Source organism: Hordeum vulgare, chromosome 5H (genome assembly GCF_904849725.1).
Source record: "Hordeum vulgare subsp. vulgare chromosome 5H, MorexV3_pseudomolecules_assembly, whole genome shotgun sequence".
Classification (NCBI taxonomy): Eukaryota; Viridiplantae; Streptophyta; class Magnoliopsida; order Poales; family Poaceae; genus Hordeum; species Hordeum vulgare.
Window position 1 is genome coordinate 118121230 of NC_058522.1, and position 21506 is coordinate 118142735.

At 42.1% G+C, this 21506-nt stretch overlaps 1 protein-coding gene across 2 annotated transcripts; it reads right to left on the minus strand.

The window, feature by feature from the left end:
• Positions 1 to 4810: 4810 nt before the first annotated feature.
• LOC123398133 (DNA mismatch repair protein MLH1-like) lies at positions 4811 to 8645 on the minus strand. 2 transcript variants are annotated; one of them, XR_006610080.1, is made up of 5 exons: positions 8235 to 8641; positions 7602 to 7649; positions 7002 to 7080; positions 6607 to 6740; positions 4811 to 5088 (listed from the first exon to the last, which is right to left on the minus strand). XR_006610080.1 is itself a non-coding variant. In XM_045092642.1 (4 exons), the coding sequence occupies exons 1-3, from the start codon at positions 8475 to 8477 to the stop codon at positions 7042 to 7044; spliced, it is 330 nt and encodes a 109-aa protein (XP_044948577.1). In that variant the 5' UTR covers positions 8478 to 8645; the 3' UTR covers positions 4811 to 5088; positions 7002 to 7041. The 2 variants fall into 2 exon arrangements, 1 of the variants encoding a protein (XP_044948577.1); XM_045092642.1 differs by lacking the exon at positions 6607 to 6740 and having other exon boundaries at positions 8235 to 8645.
• Between the last annotated feature and the right edge of the window lie 12861 nt (positions 8646 to 21506).

Consider the following 21506-nt stretch of genomic DNA (forward strand, 5'->3'; position numbering starts at 1 on the left):
TATGTATCCACACATGTATTTGAGTTTCCAATAAATACAATTCTGGCATGGATAATAAACGATTATCATGAACAAGGAAATATAATAATAACCAATTTATTATTGCCTCTAGGGCATGTTTGCAACAGTCTCCCACTTGCACTAGAGTCAATAATCTAGTTCACATCACTATGTGAATGTAATGAATCTAACACCCATATAGTTCTAGGGTTCGATCATGTCTTGCTTCTGAGAGAGGTTTTTAGTCAACGGATTTGAACCTTTCATATCCGTGTGTGCTTTACAAATCTCTATGTCATCCTATAGATGCTGCTACTACGTGCCATTTGGAACTATTCCAAATGACTGCTCCACTATACGAATCCGGTTTACTACTCAGAGTTATTCGGATTAGTGTCAAAGCTTGCATCAACATAACCCTTTATGACAAATTCTTTAATCACCTCCATAATTGAGGAAAAAAAAACCCTTAGTCCACTAGTTACTAAGGATAACTTTCACCGCTGTCCAGTAATCCATTCCTGGATCACTTCTGTACCCCTTGACAGATTCATGGCAAGGCACACATCAGGTGCGGTACACAGCATAGCATACTATAGAGTCTATGGCTAATACATAGGGGACAACCTTCGTCCTTTCTCTTTCTTCTGCCATGGTCGAGCTTTGAGTCTTACTCAAATTTACACCCTACAACATAGACAAGAACTCCTTCTTTGCCGATCTATTTTGAACTCCTTCAAAAACTTGTCAAGGCATGCATTTCGTTGAAAGTTCTATTAAGCGCTTTCATCTATCTCCATAGATCTTGATGCTCAATGTTCAAGTAGCTTAATCCAGGCTTTCCTTTGAAAAACTCCTTTTAAACAACCCTTTATGCTTTCCAGAAATTCTACATTATTTCCGATCAACAATATGTCCACCACATATACTCATCAGAAATTCTATGGTGCTCCCACTCACTTCTTTGAAAATACAAGTTTCTCATAAACCTTGTATAAACCCAAAAGCTTTGATCATCTCATCAAAGCTTATATTCCAACTCCAAGATGCTTGTTCCAATCCATAGAAGGATCACTGGAGTTTGCATACTTGTTAGCATCCTTAGGATCGACAAAACCTTCTGGTTGTATCACATACAACCTTTCCTCAAGGAAACCGTCGAGGCAACAATGTTTTGACACCCTATGTGCAATATTTCATAAATAATGCAGCAACTGCTAACATAATTCCAACAGACTTTTAAAATCGCTACAAGTGAGAAAGTCTCATCATAGTCAACTCTTTGAACTTGTCGGAAACATCTTTGCGACAAGTTGAGCTTTTCTTAATGGTGACTTCTCACCATCATCATGTGTCTTCCTTTTAAAGATCCATGTGTACTAAATAGTCTTACGACCATCAAGTAGTTCTTCCAAAGTCTACACTTTGTTTTTATACACGGATCCTCTCTCGGATTTCATGGCCTCCAGCCATTTGCCAGAATCCGGGCCCACCATCGCTTCTCCATAGCTCATAGGTTCGTTGTTGTTTAACAACATGACCTCTAAGACAGGGTTACCATACCACTCTGTAGCAGTATGCGACCTTGTTGACCTACGAGGTTTGTAGTAACTTGATCCGAAGCTTAATGATCACTATCATCAATTTCCACTTCAATTGGCGTAGGCGCCACAGGAACAACTTCCTGCGCCTTGCTACACACTGGTTGAAGTGATGGTTCAATAACCTCATCAAGTTCCACCACCCTCCCACTCAATTCTTTCGAGAGAAACTTTTCCTCGAGAAAGGACCCGTTTATAGAAACAAGCACTTTGCTTCCGGATCTGAGATAGGAGGTATACCCAACTATTTTGGGTGTCCTATGAAGATGCATTTATCCGCTTTGGGTTCGAGCTTATCAGGCTGGAACTTTTTTACATTAGCATTGTAGCCTCAAACTATTAAGAAACGACAATTTAAGTTTCAACCTACCATAGTTCATACGGTGTCATATCAACGGAATTACGTGGTGCTCTATTTAAAGTGAATGCGGTTGTCTCCAATTCCTAATGCATAAATGATAGTGGTAATTCGATAAGATAAATCATAGTATGCGCCATATCCAATAGGGCGTGGCTATGACGTTCAGACATCATCACACCTTGGTGTTCCAGGTGGCATGAGTTGTGAAACAATTTTCACATTGTCTTAATTGTGCACCAAACTCGCAACTCAGATATTCATCTCTATGATCATATCATAGACATTTTATCCTCTTGTCACGACGATCTTCAACTTCACCCTGAAATTACTTGAACCTTTCAATAATTTAGACGTGTGTTTCATCAAGTAAATACACTAGTATCTACTCAAATCATCTTTGAAGTAAGTACATAACGATATCCACTGCGTGCCTCAGCACTCATTGGACTGCATACATCAAAATGTATTACTTCTGATAAGTTACTTTCTTGTTCCATCTCACTTGAAATTGAGGCCTTCAGTCATCTTGCCCTTGTGGCATGATTTGCATGTCTCAAGTGATTCAAAATCAAGTGTGTCCAAACATCCATCAGTTTGGAGCTTCTTCATGCGTTGTACACCAATATGACTCAAGCGGCAGTGCCACAAGTAAGTGCTACTATCATTAGTACTTTGTATCTTTTGGCATTAATATTATGAACATGTGTACCACTACAATCGAGACTCAATAAACCATTGAAGGTATTTATCCAAGCAAATAGAATAACCATTATTCTCTTTAAATGAATAATCGTATTACAATAAACACGATCTAATCATGTTCATGCTCAATGCAAACACCAAATAACAATTATTTAGGTTTAACACTAATCATGATGGTAGAGGGAGAGTGCGATGTTTGAACACATCAACCTTAGAATTACTTCCAAGACACATCGTCACCTCACCCTTGCTAGTAACCATTTAATCTGTAGCTATAATTTCGAGTTACTAAAACTTATCAACTATACCGGTATCTAATACCCTGGTGCTACTAGGAGTACTAGTAAGGTACACATCAATATCAGGTATATCCAATATACTTTTGTCAACTTTGCCAGCTTTCTCATCTACCAAGTATCTAGGGTAGTTCCACCTTAGTGACCGTTCCCCTCATAACAGAAGCACTTAGTCTTGGATTTGGGTTCAACCTTGGGTTTCTTCACTAGAGCAGCAACTGGTTTGCCGTTTCATGAAGTATCCCTTCTTGCCCTTGCCCTTCTTGAAACTAGTGGTTTTACTAACCATCAACAATTGATGCTCCTTTTTGGTTTCTACTTTCGCGGTGTCAAACATCGCGAATAGCTCAAGGATCATCATATTTATCCCTGATCTGTTATAGTTCATCACGTAGCTCTAGTAGCTTCGTGGCGGTGACTTTGGAGAACCATCACTATCTCATTTGGAAGATTGACTCCCACTCGATTCAAGCGATTGTAGCGCTCAGACAATCTGAGGACATGCTGAACGATTGAGCTTTTCTCCCTTACTTTGTAGACAAAGAATCTTGTCGGGGGTCTCATACATCTCAACAAGGGCACGAGCATGGAATCCTAGTTTATTCTCTTGGAACATCTCGTATGTTCCGTGACGTTCAAAACGTCTTCGGTGCCTCAATTCTAAGCCGTTTAAGCATTACGCACTGAACTATCATGTAGTCATAAAAAACGTGTATGTCACATGTTCGCAACATCCACACACGACGCTCGAGGTTCAGCACACCGAGTGGAGCATTAAGGACATAAGCCTTCTGCGCAGCAATGAGGACAATCCTCAGTTTACGGACCGAGTCCGCATAATTGCTACTATAATCTTTCAATTAAATTTTCTCTGGGAACATATAAAAAACAATAGAGCTACAACGCAAGCTACAACATAATTTGCAAAGACCTTTTGACTATGTTCATGATAATTAAGTTTAGCTAATCATATTACTAATAACTCCCACTCAAAATAGACATCCCTCTAGTCATTCGAGTGTCGCATGATCCAAATCCACTAACTCAAGTCCGATCATCACGTGAATTGAGTATCCTTTCAGTGGTGAACATTTCCATGTTGATCATATCAACTATATGATTCATGCTCGACCTTTCGTCTCTTGTGTTCCAAGGCCATGTCTGTACATGCTAGGCTCGTCAAGTTTAACCCGAGTGTTCCGCGTGTGCAACTGGTTAGCACCCGTTTTGTATGTGAATGTTGAGTCTATCAGAGCCGATCATCATGTGGTGTCTCGAAACAACGAACTGTTGCAACGGTGCACAGTCGGGGAGAACACAATTTTATCTTGAAATTTTAGTGAGGGATCACCTTATAATGCTATCGTCGTTCTAAGCAAAATAAGGTGAATAAAAAGATTAACATTACATGCAAACCATAAGTGACATGATATGGCCACACTACAAGAAATAAGATCAATTATGACTCCCTATACTGGTCATTGATTTGTCATTGTTATCGTTTATTGACATTTTTTTTACCAAATTTACAAGGTCAACAGTTGACCGTCAAGAATAAACCAAGATGACCTTTTTAAAAATTTGATCGTAGGTGTCTATTGACCAAAATTTTGGTTCGGTCATTTACCCATTTATGTGAGCTACGAAGGATCTGACGTGGCATTGCTAGTGACCAAATGGAATCATCATAAATTTCAGATCTCAGTCCATCAATCTAGCCTACATGGGCCTGGCGCAATACCTATTTTACTATTGAAAATGTCTGATTTGTTTGGGTTGAACCATTTTTTGCTAGAAGCACATATATCTCAGGATAGGCCCATTAAAAACAAGTACAACAAAATAAAAAATTACAAATAAAATGTATATTTCATTTCAGTAACATATCACATCAAATAAAATACATCATCCACCGACTCCATGCATTAAGGTTCAATGCCTAAGAAGTGCACATCACCATAATTTTACATGTGCACAACAGAATACTTCTGCAAGTGCAAGTGCACAGAAAAAGGACCCAACAAATGCATAATCGCACATAAAGAGATTTCTACAAAGATTGGATGAGAACCACAAGTTTCTTCTCATCCTCTTCCTCTACACAATATTCAACTCTTGCCGTTGCCGCCTGCAAGAAGAAAATGATTGGAAGGCTTAGAAAACAGACCAAGGGAACTAGTAAAATTGCACGCACGATAACGAATGATAAAACAGTAGAAAATTGTTTTCTCATTCATCTAGTTATGACTTATGAGGTCATAAAAAATATCATATGAATATATATAGGGTTTAATTATTTGTCATCCAGGGTGAAGAATTCTTATTCTTCACCCGAACCAACCCACACCCTAAACCAAAGCATGCAGCTTGCATCCATCGTAAGAAAAACATATGGTTTTGAGGTAATCTTACAGTTTCAGAATTAGTCTTGCGTTTGTAACACCACAATGTGTAGTAGGTGAGGTAAGATTTGTTGCTTGTCAAGTAATACTATGTCCTCGAGAATTCTTTTTATGCCCCGAATAGGCACGGTAAGGAAAAGGAGATTCTTCCCGTAAAATTACTGCATGACTTTTTGGATAAGGCTGCATGGTCCCTTGTGTTTATGGATGAGAAAGAAATGGAGCAAGTCAGCATTAATCTCCTTGATTTCACCGAGAATGGCATCGAATACAAAAACGCTAGAATGAATCGTGCCAGCGTAGCTAGACATCTACTATACCTAGTCCATTATACTTATTAGTACTCCCTCTGTTCACTTATATAAGATGTTTTAGCCTATTCATACAGTACTCTAAACAGTTCAAAACCAGCTGTCAAAATGCCTTATAAAAATGAAAGGAGGGAGTAATAGATATATAAAAAACACCTACTGTACAAATTAAGAATGCATCCTTATCCTATTAAAAGGCCTGGACTGACTCCTAGGAATTTGGGAGTTTCTCTTTCAGCTTGTTCGTAGTAAGGAAAATGTAGCCATCTTTCTGCAAAATTTACTGTTTTTTAAAGAAGGGAGAGGCCGTAGCTCAGCTCTACCCTTGATTACAGCTACCTTACATGCCCTACAAATTTCTTTTTAAGCGAAAGCAGAAATACTAAGCCAATATTCTGTCATACAAATGACTAGTGTCGTAGCTTCTAATAGTTTACTATCTTTGCTGGTATAGGGAGAACGCACACACTATAAAATCTGGCTCAGTCGATCAATCAGGGTGAAGAATTACTTATTCTTCACCCTGGTCGATCAAGCGAGCCACTTTGTTTCTCGAGGATCACACCAACATGCCCCATTGGTGAGCGACGGTTTTGACTAGTATAGTACTGCTTCTCTTATCAAAAGCAGAAGTTTGACAATTTAGTGTGGCACTGACACCGTGTCCATTGATATGGCTGACACTCACACTTAATTTATCCACCTCATTGTATATGAACTAATGTGTCTACATATATAAATAGATGAAGTTCGTGACCATCATACATTTCATACCGTCCTGATGGTGACTTATAATATTTCCCACATTTATGGTATCTTCGGTTATTATTCTCAAAGATGGTAGCATTATTTATCAGATTAATATAGGGTTTGTGGTCGGTGGCGTATATACATGAACATAGAGGAGGCTGGAGTTGTGGAAGTCAAACATACTTGCCACTACTATAGAGTGAGGTGCCATGGGGCAGGTACTTGAAGGCCGCCGCCACCCAATACCCACTCATGCCCAAGCCTTCTTTCTTCTCGTCCTCTTCCTCTGCCCAATACGGAACTCCCGCCATCGCCGCCTGCAAGTGGCACACCTTGCATGTCTATTACCCTACTTTATATTGCAGAAAGTACTCTCATCGATCAAGGGGCTGGAATGCTTAAACATAAAAAGATCATCTTAAAAAGGCATGTCTCCTAGAATTCGAACAGATAAAATATATCCACCTGTAGCAACCTATAAGCTAAGGCATCGTATTAACAGATCCAAATTTGTAATGTGGGCCAAAACAATGAACATATACTTGAAAAATAACAGAAAATGGTTGAGAGGTGAAAACCTTTTGTTTCACATCTTCTTCTCCACTGTTGCCTCTTATATTATCCCATGAGATGCTCCATGCAATCATCTCCTTGCACCTGCAAGGTATAAGCAGTTATAAGACAACTAATATCAAGTTATCTTATGGTCATGACACTTGTAGCTGCCTGCTATCTACAGGAGATGCCAATGAACAGAATATATAAATGGGGCCAGAAATACTAGAAGCAACATGAAAATAATGAGGAATGCTGAAACCGTGCCACCTTGTAAAACATAGTGTGTCTAGTCAATGCTTCTATATTTAACTAGAACAATATGAACTAACGCAAAGCAAGAGTTGGTCCATCTCTGGTAAGATGCACTCTTGCATGAGTAACTGCACGACTCATGCTTGCCTAGAATTTGTTTATCTGTACACTAGCTGAAATCGGGTGACAAAGTTAAGAAAATGGCAGGAACATCAATCATGTATGGTTGAAAACTACATAGCAGCAAATCTGGCTTACTACTGAGTCTAGCAATGACAAATCATAGCAAACCTCTGTACATGCACCAGATCTAAATCATAACAACAGCCGGGGCGAAAAATGGGCGAGGGAGTGGGGGAGGAGCTCACCCTCGAAGAGGTACTTGCATATCTCGGGCGGTTCTTCTTGGAGATGATCTGCGAAGGGAGACAAGGGAGGTTAGATTAGGCACTTGTAGGACCAGAGCTGCGAGCGCCGAGACCGGAGCCGAGGAAGACTCGACCGGAGGAGTCAATTCTTCAAATACCCAACAATAATACTTCAACAATAATACCCAAATATTCTGAACATGCCGAATTCTTCAAATACCCAACAATAATACTGTAATCATTAACAATCTCCAACAGATCGGACTGTGATAGACACTACATGCTGTCTAAAGGCAATTAGCACTAACAATATTTATTTATTTTTGCGGTTGTGCGCTCATTTGACCATGGAATGGCAGCTCCTATGCATTTGTTACAGCAGAGTGAGTCAGAACAAACAGACATCAGATCCAGTGTAGAAAATCACCAAGACCAAAATCCCCAATCGTTCGCCCACATGGCCCTGTACGCACTAAGGATTAGCAGCTCGCAATCAACAGAAATCACGACTAACAGCTTGCATCTGAAGGATTTTTGCGCTGGCAGGCATCCACGACAGCACCAAGGGTTGAGGGGATGGAGGATTGGTTCCGGGGTTTAGGGTTTATTTAAGAAGCGGACGGGCAAGCGTACCCGGATGCCGTGGCCGTCGTCGGAGACCTGGATGAGCTTGGGGCCGCCGTCCTTGACGGTGACGGAGATGGTGGAGGAGTCGGCGTCGATGCTGTTCTCGACGAGATCCTGCACCGCCGACGAGGTCCGCTGGATCATCTCCCCCGCGGCGATGCGGTTCACCACCGACTCCTCCAGTCGCCGGATGTGGGGTGACTCCCCGCCCCCACCCCCGCCGTGCGGCACCGCGTCATCGACCTCCATGCCCGCCACGCCGCGTCTGGGGACCGGGTGGAGGAGGTGGGGAATGGGGAGGCGAAGACGGCGGAGGTTCCATCGATTTTGGTATTCGGGCCGAGGGGAGGATCGGCTGCCATATGTCGTGGGTAGGTCGTGGGGGAGAGAGAGATGGGGATCGCCAAGAGAGATGGGGTCGTGGGATTTCTGTCTTTCACTTTTTTCTCTTTTCTTTTTCACTTTGGGCAACTAGCCTATCACATGCGAAGCCACGGATCCCTCCCCAGAAACAAATCCTGGCCATCCAGTCCTCCTACATCCAATGCTCAAAACCCTTTCCTCATCCAACACACCTCTATCACTTTTTCTCTTCTTCTTTTTTCAATCGTTAGCACTTAATGACCAATTTATGCAATAGTATGATGACCTAATGGATGCAAAAGGTCATAACGTTTTGTGATTTGGACCCTCTTAGACTTGTCATGACTAATTTCGGAATTTTGGTCATGGATCAATGACCAATTAAACCACCATCATTTTGGGGGTCATAATTGAGCATTTTTCTTGTAGTGCATTGAACTTGTGCTTCTTGATCTCCATCAGCAAAGCACCGGCATGATCTCCATTGTCACCAGTGCGGCACCATGATCTCCATCATCATGCCGCCATCGAGGTTGTTGCGATATCTATGCTATTACTACTAAAGCTACAACCTAGCGATATAGTAAAAGCATCTACAAGCACAAACGTTAGTTTAAAGACAACCCTATGGATCTTGCCGGTTGCCGTAGCATCGACGTGCAAGTCGATATTTAACTATTACAACATGTTCATCTCATACATCCAATATATCATATCATGTCTTTGGCCATATCACATCACATGCATACCCCGCAAAAACAAGTTAGACGTCCTCTAATTTGTTGTTGCATGTTTTACGTGGTTGCTGTGGGTATTTAGTATGATCACATCTTACTTACGCAAAGCCACAATGGTGATATGTGTATTGCTATTTAACCTTCACCCGGTTATGTTGCGACGTTTGATACACACAAGGTATTCCTCCGGTCTCCGGGAGTTGCATGATCTCATGGTCATAGGAACGGATACATTGACATGCAGAAAACAGTAGCAATAAACTAACACGGTCATCTGCCACATTTATGGTCAGGGTCTTGTCCATCACATCATTATCCTAATGATGTGATCTCATTATCAAGTGACAACACTTGGCTATGGCCAGGAAACCTTGACTATCTTTGATCAACGAGCTAGTCAACTAGAGGCTCACTAGGGACAGAGTATTGTCTATGTATCCACACATATATTTGAGTTTCCAATCAATACAATTCTAGCATGGATAATAAACGATTATCATGAATAAGGAAATATAATAATAACTAATTTATTATCACCTCCAGGGCATATTCCTAACAATTTCCAGCAACTATATATTGATATATAGATTCTAAAGAATTATGTAATCGGAAGTCTACAATTGTCGACATACATTTCTCGACTATATTGCAAAACCTTTCATATGATTGAGGTCCAAAGACCATGGCCATGGAAAAGTGTGAACAACACTCGGACTGAACTCAAGCAAAGGGTATATTCTAGGTAGAAATGATCTTGCTCAGTAATGGAAAGGTATTCATAAGCAATACCTACACCAGTTTTCTTCTAGAAGTCGAATTGAGAATAATCTGGTGGTGAAACAAAGAGCAAGTATTGTAGCACAAGGGTTCACGCAGATACCCAACTATTCTCGAGATGTGGAATCTCTTTCTGATAACTTATATCATTGGCAGTGCAAAATCATCTATCTCTTCAGTTGATAGATGTAGTGATCACATATAAATGTGGATCACTAGATTCAGACATATATGATTGATTCCTGATGGAATCTCACTTCTCAATCGAAATGAAAATGCAACATACATTATGTAAAAATCAGTAAGTCACCATACGACTTATTGTTGTCGGTACATATGGTACAACCGACGTAGTGAGTTCCTTATGCATAACGGTTACTCCTACAATGACGATTATCCTTGTTTGTGTGTCTACAATGACGACACATTTACTCATCTAAATGTCAAAGTTTAAAATGAAGGATTTGGGTAAATCTAAATACCGCTGGTTATTACAACTTGAGCACCTTCGTTCATACATTATGTTATACTATGTTGTCTATATCAAAAATATATTGGATAAATTCATCGTGGACAAATATTATCCATCCATAGCTCTCATGGTAGTTCATTTCTAGATGTAGAGAAAGATCTATTTAGGCCAAGAGACGATGTGAATGCGAAATTGGGACTCAACGTTCCATAAATCCATTGGATCCACAAAACACAATTGGTTGTGACTCAAGAATATCTATCTGTATCTCCAAAGGCATCAAACATATTGTCCTAGTTTTTCAAGTTTCAGAGAAATATGAACAATAATACCATTGGATACATTGATCAGATCCCTGCTATGTCAGATCATAGACAAGTTTAGTGTTCCTACTAGGTGTGGCAGTACTGAAATTCAGAAATTTGCCATCTGGCATGGCGGACGGCAAAGGGGGCAACCACTGACGGCAAAGGCTTTGCCGTCGGTCAGCGGACGGCAAAAAAAATCCGCTGAAGACGTTCTTTGTCGTCTGCTTTTTCAAAGCGGACGGCAAAGAATCTTTGCCATGAGGGGCCAGACGGAAAATTAAATGTAACGGCACATACTCCAATGGCCCCATTAAGTGTTAACAGCAGGCCTCCTCTCTTTGCCGTCTGCCATCCCCCCTTTGCCATGTGGGGGTAGACGGCAAAGGGGGGAACCATCCCCCTCTCTCTCCCCTCTTTGCCGTCTGCCATCCCTCCTTTGCCATGCGGGGGCAGACGGCAAAGAGGGGAGAGAGAGGGGGCTGATTCCCCCCTTTGCCATGTGGGGGAAAACGGCAAAGGGGGGAACCAGCCCCCTCTCTGTCCCCTCTTTGCCGTCAGCCATCCCCCCTTTGCCATGTGGGGGCAGACGGCAAAGGGGGGAACCAACCCCTTTTTAATTTATTTCTTGTTATATCCAGCATTTTTAACAATAATCAGGATATCTATATATATATTTGACATAAATAAATTTCTTTCCGTACTCATAACCATATTAAAATAACTTTCATCCATAGTGCATACATATTATGCAAGTTGCATCCGTACCAAACCATATATTACACCAGTTTCATCAACATGCATACAAAGTTTCATATATATCCATATACTACAATAGTTTCAATACAAGCTTCCGTGAAGCCATGGTACAAGAAATCATCTTCAAGCATTCCATCAATATAATCCAAGCTTCCCATGAAGTGAATGTAATCTACAAAATGACAAATAAGAAAGTTAGAAGAATAATACTAGATGAAGAAGTATATATAGGTTGTTTCCGAGAGAAATTAGCTAAGTATAGGCTATTTTGGAGCTAACTAAGCTAATTATGTCATTTAGGTGGAACCCTAGCTAACTATAGGTCGTTTCGGAGCTAACTTGGGTAAATTAGGTCATTCCGGAGCAAACTATGCTTATTAAGCCATTTTGGATCTAGCTAGGCTAATTATAGGCCATTTAATACCTAAGTTACAGGAATAGGTCATCTTGCAGCTACGTAAGACTTATTATGTCATTTAGGAGAGAACTTAGCTAACTATAGGTCATTTTTTATTAAATAGGTCATTTTGGAGCTAACTAAGCTAATTATGTCATTTTGTAGGATCATTAGACAATTTAGCAATTCTTGGATGAGTCTAAGCTACGTAGAAGAAGAGAAAGAGAAGAAGAAGTAAAAGAAGGTGGAGGAGGAGGAGGAGGAGGAGAAGGAGAAGGAAGAGGAGAAGAAGAAGAAAAGAAGAAGCAGAAGGAGAAGGAGGAAGAAGGAGGAAGAAGAAGGAGAAGGAGGAGCTCCTTCTCCTTCTTCTCCTTCTTGTTATCCTCCTCCTTCTCTTCTTCTTCTTCTCTTCTTCTTCTTCTTCCTTCCTTTCATTTTTCCTCCTTCTTCTCCTCTTGTCCCCTTCTTCGTGCTAAATTAGCTAAGAATGCCTTTTTCGAGCTAATTATATCATTTCGAGGATAATTAGCTAAGTATAGGTCATGTTTTATTAAATAGACCATTTTGGAGCTAACTAAGCTAATTATGTCATTTAGGTGGAACCCTAGCTAACTATAGGTCATTTCGGAGCTAACTTGGGTAAAATAGGCCATTCCGGAGCAAACTATGCTTATTAAGCCATTTTGGATCTAGCTAGGCTATTTATAGGTCATTTAATACCTAAGTTAGGGGGAACAGGTCATGTTGCAGCCACGTAAGCCTTATTATGTCATTTCGAAGAGAACTTAGCTAACTATAGGTCATTTTTTATTAAATAGGTCATTTTTGAGCTAACTAAACTAATTATGTCATTTTGTAGGATAATTAGCCAATTTAGCCTTTCTTGGATGAGTCTAAGCTATGTAGAAGAAGAGAAAGAGAAGAAGAAGTAAAAGGAGGAGGAGGAGGAGGAGGAGGTGGAGAAGGAGAAGGAAGAGGAGAATAAGAAGAAAAGAAGAAGGAGAAGGAGAAGGAGGAAAAAGGAGGAAGAAGAAGGAGAAGGAGGAGCTCCTTCTCCTTCTTCTCATTCTTCTTATCCTCCTCCTTCTCTTCTTCTTATTCTCTTCTTCTTCTTCTTCCTTCCTTTCATTTTTCCTCTTTCTTCTCCTCTTGTCCCCTTCTTCGGGCTAAATTAGCTAAGAATGCCTTTTTGGAGCTAATTATGTCATTTCGAGGATAATTAGCTAAGTATAGGTCATGTTTTATTAAATAGACCATTTTGGAGCTAACTAAGCTAATTATGTCATTTAGGTGCAACCCTAGATAACTATAGGTCGTTCGGAGCTAACTTGGGTAAAATAGGTCCTTCCGGAGCAAACTATGCTTATTAAGCCATTTTGGATCTAGCTAGGCTAATTAAAGGCCATTTAATACCTAAGTTAGGGGTAATAGGTCATGTTGGAGCTACGTAAGCCTTATTATGTCATTTAGAGAGAACTTAGCTAACTATAGGTCATTTTTTATTAAATAGGTCATTTTGGAGCTAACTAAGCTAATTATGTCATTTTGTAGGATAATTAGCCAATTTAGCCTTTCTTGGTTGAGTCTAAGCTACCTATAAGAAGAGAAAGAGAAGAAGAAGTAAAATAAGGAGGAGGAGGACGAGGAGGAGGAGGAGGTGGAGAAGGAGAAGGAAGAGGAGAAGAAGAAGAAAAGAAGAAGGAGAAGGAGAAGGAGAAGGAGGAAGAAGAAGGAGAAGGAGGAGCTCCTTCTCCTTCTTCTCCTCCTTCTTCTCCTTCTTCTTGTCCTTCTCGTTCTCTTCTTCTTCTTATCTTCTTCTTCTTCTTCCTTCCTTTAATTTTTGCTCTTTCTTCTCCTCTTGTCCCCTTCTTCTGGCTAAATTAGCTAAGAATGCCTTTTTGGAGCTAATTATGTCATTTCAAGGATAATTAGCTAAGTATAGGTCATGTTTTATTAAATAGACCATTTTGGAGCTAACTAAGCTAATTATCTCATTTAGGTGGAACCCTAGCTAACTATAGGTCGTTTCGGAGCTAACTTGGGTAAAATAGGTCATTCCGGAGCAAACTATGCTTATTAAGCCATTTTGGATCTAGCTACGCTAATTATAGGCCATTTAATACCTAAGTTAGGGGGAATAGGTCATCTTGCAGCTATGTAAGCCTTATTATGTCATTTAGGAGAGAACTTAGCTAACTATAGGTCATTTTTTATTAAATAGGTCAGTTTGGAGCTAACTAAGCTAATTATGTCATTTTGTAGGATAATTAGCCAATTTAGCCTTTCTTGGATGAGTCTAAGCTACGTAGAAGAAGAGAAAGAGAAGAAGAAGTAAAAGAAGGAGGAGGAGGAGAAGGAGGAGGAAGAGGAGAAGAAGAAGAAAAGAAGAAGGAGAAGGAGAAGGAGGAAGAAGAAGGAGAAGGAGGAGCTCCTTCTCCTTCTTCTCCTCCTTCTTCTCCTTCTTCTTATCCTCATCCTTCTATTCTTCTTCTCTTCTTCTTCCTTCCTTTCATTTTTCCTCTTTCTTCTCCTCTTGTCCCCTTCTTCGGGCTAAATTAGCTAAGAATGCCTTTTTGGAGCTAATTATGTCATTTCGAGGATAATTATCTAAGTATAGGTCATGTTTTATTAAACAGACCATTTTGGAGCTAACTAAGCTAATTATGTCATTTAGGTGGAACCCTAGCTAACAATAGGTCGTTTCGGAGCTAACTTGGGTAAAATAGGTCATTCCGGAGCAAACTATGCTTATTAAGCCATTTTGGATCTAGCTAGGCTAATTATAGGCCATTTAATACCTAAGTTAGGGGGAATATGTCATCTTGGAGCTACGTAAGCCTTATTATGTCATTTAGGAGAGAACTTAGCTAACTATAGGTCATTTTTTTATTAAATAGCTGATTTTGGAGCTAACTAAGCTAATTATGTCATTTTGTAGGATAATTAGCCAATTTAGCCTTTCTTGGATGACTCTAAGCTACGTAGATGAAGCGAAAGAGAAGAAGAAGTAAAAGAAGGAGGAGGAGGAGGAGGAGGAGGAGGAGGAGAAGGAGAAGGAAGAGGAGAAGAAGAAGAAAAGAAGAAGGAGAAGGAGAAGGAGGAAGAAAAAGGAGACGGAGGAGCTCCTTCTCCTTCTTCTCCTTCTTCTTATCCTCCTCCTTCTCTTCTTCTTCTTCTTCCTTCCTTTCATTTTTCCTCTTTCTTCTCCTCTTGTCCCCTTCTTCGGGCTAAATTAGCTAAGAATGCCTTTTTGGAGCTAATTATGTCATTTCGAGGATAATTAGCTAAGTATAGGTCATGTTTTATTAAATAGACCATTTTGGAGCTAACTAAGCTAATTATGTCATTTAGGTGGAACCCTAGCTAACTATATGTCATTTTGTAGGATAATTAGCCAATTTAGCCATTTTGGAGCTAACTAAGCTAATTATGTCATTTAGATGGAAGTCTAGCTATTTTTTATTAAAACACTAGAAATAACATACCATTATCGTCATCACGGCGGTGAAGCACGGTGGCTCTGGCTTGTTTCACCTGGAGAAGGCTGCCCTGGAGAAGGCTCCACTGTAGAAGGGTCGTGCAATGCGTTTCGGGAGATATTCTTAAGATAGCTCTTAAGATAACTGCACTGAAATGAAACTCACCGTCCCCGCCACGTTAATGACTGGCATCGGCGGAGGGACTTGGCCGCTCTTCTCGCACATAGACTGTACATTTGGTTTCGACAAGTCAAACTTTTTATTTATTAATGAAACAGACATTCAAATGCAAGATTTGAAATAACATGAAGAAGAAACTTACCACGAAGAGCTCGTATATGGCCCTGTTAGACGCATCATTCCTTACCCTCTCCGCCTCCACCAATGCAGCCGTCCTCTCCTCCAGCTCCCTAATCTACTTATCCTTCTCCGCCATAGCCGCCTGCATTGGCTCTCTCTCTTTCTGAATAGCAGCCTGCAACACAACTCATTGTTGGCAATGTAATCATATTGGTTCCAACGCACAACATAATGCGGGAAGATAGTTGAGTCCATTAAATTAACCTCGATGGCGAGCTGGACTGGCCGTGGACGACGTGTTATCTCCGGACAAGAGCTTGTTTGGCGTGCCTTTATCTGCCGGAGAGTGCTAGGACAACGTATAAGTCCGTCTCCAATGGCGATGGAGCCATGGGGCCTCCCGTTGCCAGCTATCATCACCAGCTTTGGATCAATAGGCGCCTCGCTCGGGTTAAAGTCCTCCCCTTTCCTCGCCTTCCCGTGATCTCTGTACTTCACGAGCTTGTGGTGGGAGGAGATGTTCGTGAAGTTTTCTGGATGCTTGAGGTCAGACTCGGAGAATGCCTTGACCTTCTTGTACGAGGCAGTATGGGCCATCGCATACAGGTCGTACATATGTGGCACCTCCGTCTTATAGTGACGCGCCTAAAAGAGGGAGAGAGGAAAATTGTATTAGTAAAGGGCTCAAGATAGCATTAAGAGTGAATTGCATGAGGCATGAAGCAAACCACATACCCAGTTCTCGCCAAATTGGAATAAGTTGACGCTCCCTTGATGGTGTGGCACACCAAGCGTTTTGCCACGCCTCTCCTTGGCGTTGTTGTGGTTGGCCTCCCACGTTCCGGAGCACCACTGATCCACCAAGGCCTCCCAACAATCCATCTTATCCACACACCATCTCGGGGGCACCTAAGTTAATAAAGAGAAATTTGAGCGCGTAAGAACCAAATCAAGGAAACTAACTACAAAGCCTTAATAATATGTAATTACCTTCATGTAATGCTCCTTCTCCATCTTAGCATCACGGCACTTTGCCTTGTCAATCCTAATACGCCGCGTGGCATAGTAGTCTCGAACAGCCTGCACCCGAGCCTCGTGCCGAAAGTTTTGAAGTAGGTGGCGACATTCGGTTTCGATAACCTTTGTCGCATCCTCCTCGTATCCCTCCTCACACCTGTAGTAGGTCTGCAAACGAGACAACACCGATTAGTACAATAAATAGCTATGGTTGATTTGTAATTGTGTGAAGGAGAAATTACCCAAAACTTTCGGATCACCATGTCCGCCCTCATGTCGCACAAAACACCGTCGATCTCCACCTCCGGCGGGGCCGGGGCACCCAAGTAGTGCTCCCAGGTCATTCCTACCTCTCGCTCCCGACAGGGCAACGTAACAAACCCTGGGAAGTTTTTACGGCAAAGCACACCAAGGACGTTGTTGGGCTTGCGGACACCCTTGGCAACAATCCAACCCCTACAGTATGACAAATTAAAGCCAAAACATTAGATATTTGAGAAAACGTGAAGGCAAAAGGTTAAATAAGAGTAAATTAACTTACTTGTCCCCATTTGGCCTAATCGACCACCTCTGATCGGGGGTCGCCGGCACGAGCGGGAGCCCCGAACTACCACGTTGGTAGACGGTAGCCCCCTCACCCAACTCCTCGTCACTACCAGCATGGCCACTTGGCTCAGCCCAGGTATCCCACTGGGTCTCTTGGGACGTACCCTCATCCCTGCTTTGCTCCAGAGTCGCCTGGAATGAATCCTCTCGGACACGAGTCTCGTGGGTCGAAGGATCATCGACCTGAGGCTCGTCGACCCGAGGCTCATGAACCGGAGACCATGTAGCCTCCACCTCAGACGAATCCACCCTAGAAGTCATGTGCTCAGGTGAATCAGCTTGGGATGGTGGCGGAGACCGTGTAGCCTCCACCTCAAAAGGCGTGGCAGCCACCGCCCTACCTCTCCCGTGGCCACATGTACATTTAGTACAACATAAATACCAACATGAGTAATAAAATGTATATAAATACCAATATGCATACAACATGAGTACAACATAAATACCAACATGAATACAACGTGTACCTTTAGTACCTCTCGGCCTCGCGAGGGGTCGACCTCCCCTCACGGGGGGCGCTCCTTGCAGAGTAGAGAGCAACGCTCTCCGAAGAGGCGAGGCAGGAATGGAAGTACCCATCCCATCACCCGCCGACGAAGAAGGAGCCGCGGGGTGCTTTCGACCCTTTCCCACCGTCTTTCAACACCTGTCTTGAGAAAGAGTAAATGAAATTAGTACAACATAAATAACAACATGAGTAATAAAATTTATATAATTTAGTTGAATACCTGACATGAACTAATAACAATCGTGCTCGCCTATATATGCTTCGGGGTCAATAAATGCATCATGATCATCACTATCATCAATAAATGCATCATCATCATCACTATCACGAAGAACATGTGGAAGGCCACCATTTTGTAATCGGTCAAGAAGTGACAGGTCATCCGCAGCACTAACCTCTTGTTCTGCCAGCTCTTCCTGTTCGGGCTCAGGGGTTAAGACGGATTCACTGTCGATGTCTACTTCAATGTTCCGGGGTGAAGTAGAGCGGTTCTTGAAAAGTTTCTTGGACATACGTGTTTCTTGGAATAATTCTCCTTCATATGTGTCTGGGTTAATGTGAGGTTCGTAATCCTCTTCATTGAGGGTAGGTGGTCTAAAATTTGGTGGCACTTCATAAACGACATCCCAACCTTTGAGATTTGGATCAGTTTGGCAGGCCCACGGTAGATAGAAAACTTGTGTCGCCTGTTGAGCCGTAATATACACATCGGGAGCATCTAAGTGGATGTTTTGGTTGATTTCGACTAGTTCTATATGTTCATGAGTCCTTCTAGTCTCCCTCGGCTCAAACCAATAACATTTGAAGACTATGACGGTCGGTGGGTTTTCACCATAGAATAGAAGTTCATAAATTGCTTCAACTCTTCCATAATACTCGGTGTCTCCTTCGCTGATAGCATAGACAGAACAATTTATAGTCTTTAGGTCGGGCATAGATAGCTCTTTGCCAAAGGTATGAAAGTGATACTGTTGATGTTGTATTTGTTAAATGAACGGACCTTATAGTCAAAACCATTAGCGACTTGTCTCAACTCGGCGTCCATAGACTCTGCATCAGCCTACAAGTTTAATACGAAAGAAAGGATGCATTAGCCGCAAATTAGACCAAGAAATCAAATGGGCCCTTAATGGTAATTAATTACTCTTTGTTTGAACCAAGAGATGAAACCGGGATAGTCGCCTCCATGCTTTGCGAGAAGCTCATATTGGGGAACGTCGCATGGGAAATAAAAATTTTCCTACGCGCACGAAGACCTATCATGGTGATGTCCATCTACGAGAGGGGATGTGTGATCTACGTACCCTTGTAGACCGTACAGCAGAAGCGTTAGTGAACGCGGTTGATGTAGTGGAACGTCCTCACGTCCCTCGATCCGCCCCGCGAACCGTCCCGCGATCAGTCCCACGATCTAGTGCCGAACGGACGGCACCTGCGCGTTCAGCACACATACAGCTCGACGATGATCTCGGCCTTCTTGATCCAGCAAGAGAGACGGAGAGGTAGAAGAGTTCTCCGGCAGCGTGACGGCGCTCCGGAGGTTGGTGATGATCTCGTCTTAGCAGGGCTCCGCCCGAGCTCCGCAGAAACGCGATCTAGAGTTAAAACCGTGGAGATATGTGGTCGGGCTGCCGTGGCAAAAGTTGTCTCAAATCAGCCCTAAAACCCCACTATATATAGGAGGAGGAGGGGGGAGCCTTGCCTTGGGGTCCAAGGACTCCCAAGGGGTCGGCCGAACCTAAGGGGGAAGGTCTCCCCCTCCCAAACCGAATTCTACTTGGTTTGGAAGGTGGAGTCCTTCTTCCTTTTCCCACCTCCTTTTTTTTCTCTTTGATTTTTCTTCCAATGCGCATAGGGCTCTTTTGGGCTGTCCCACCAGCCCACTAAGGGCTGGTGCACCACCCCAAGGCCTATGGGCTTCCCCGGGGTGGGTTGCCCCCCCGGTGAACTCCCAGAACCCATTCGTCATTCCCCGTACATTCCCTGTAACTCCGAAAACCTTCCGGTAATCAAATGAGGTCATCCTATATATCAATCTTCGTTTCCGGACCATTCCGGAAACCCTTGTGACGTCCGTGATCTCATCCGGGACTCCGAACAACATTCGGTAACCAACCATATAACTCAAATACGCATAAAACAACGTCGAACCTTAAGTGTGCAGACCCTGCGGGTTCGAGAACTATGTAGACATGACCCGAGAGACTCCTCGGTCAATATCCAATAGCGGGACCTGGATGCCCATATTGGATCCTACATATTCTACAAAGAACTTATCGTTTGAACCTCAGTGTCAAGGATTCATATAACCCCGTATGTCATTCCCTTTGTCCTTCGGTATGTTACTTGCCCGAGATTCGATCGTCAGTATCCGCATACCTATTTCAATCTCGTTTACCGGCAAGTCTCTTTACTCGTTCCGTAATACAAGATCCCGCAACTTACACTAAGTCACATTGCTTGCAAGGCTTGTGTGTGATGTTGTATTACCGAGTGGGCCCCGAGATACCTCTCCGTCACACGGAGTGACAAATCCCAGTCTTGATCCATACTAACTCAACGAACACCTTCGGAGATACCTGTAGAGCATCTTTATAGTCACCCAGTTACGTTGCGACGTTTGATACACACAAAGTATTCCTCCGGTGTTAGTGAGTTATATGATCTCATGGTCATAGGAACAAATACTTGACACGCAGAAAAACAATAGCAACAAAATGACACGATCAACATGCTACGTCTATTAGTTTGGGTCTAGTCCATCACATGATTCTCCTAATGATGTGATCCCGTTATCAAGTAACAACACTTGCCTATGGCCAGGAAACCTTGGCCATCTTTGATCAACGAGCTAGTCAACTAGAGGCTTACTAGGGACATTGTTCTGTCTATGTATCCACACAAGTATTGTGTTTCCAATCAATACAATTATAGCATGGATAATAAACGATTATCATGAACAAAGAAATATAATAATAACCAATTTATTATTGCCTCTAGGGCATATTTCCAACAGTCTCCCACTTGCACTAGAGTCAATAATCTAGTTCACATCACCATGTGATTCCAACGAATCCAACACCCATATAGTTATGGGGTCTGATCACGTCTTGCTCATGAGAGAGATTTTAGTCAATGGTTCTGAAACTTTCAGATCCGTGCGTTCTTTACAAATCTTTATGTCATCTTATAGATGCTGCTACTACGTGCTATTTGGAAATGCTCCAAATATCTACTCTACTATACGAATCCGTTTCACTACTCATAGTTATTCGGATTAGTGTCAAAGCTTGCATCGACGTAACCCTTTACGACGAACTCTTCAACCACCTCCATAATCGAGAAAAAAATTCCTTAGTCCATTAGTTACTAAGGATAAATTTTGACCGCTGCTAGTGATTCAATCATGGATCACTCTCTGTACCTCTCAACAAACTTTGAGTCAAGGCACACATCAGGTGCGGTACACAGCATGGCATACTTCAGATTCTACGACTAAGGCATAGAAGACGACCTTCGTCTATTCTCTTTATTCTGCCGTGGTTGGGTTTTGAGTCT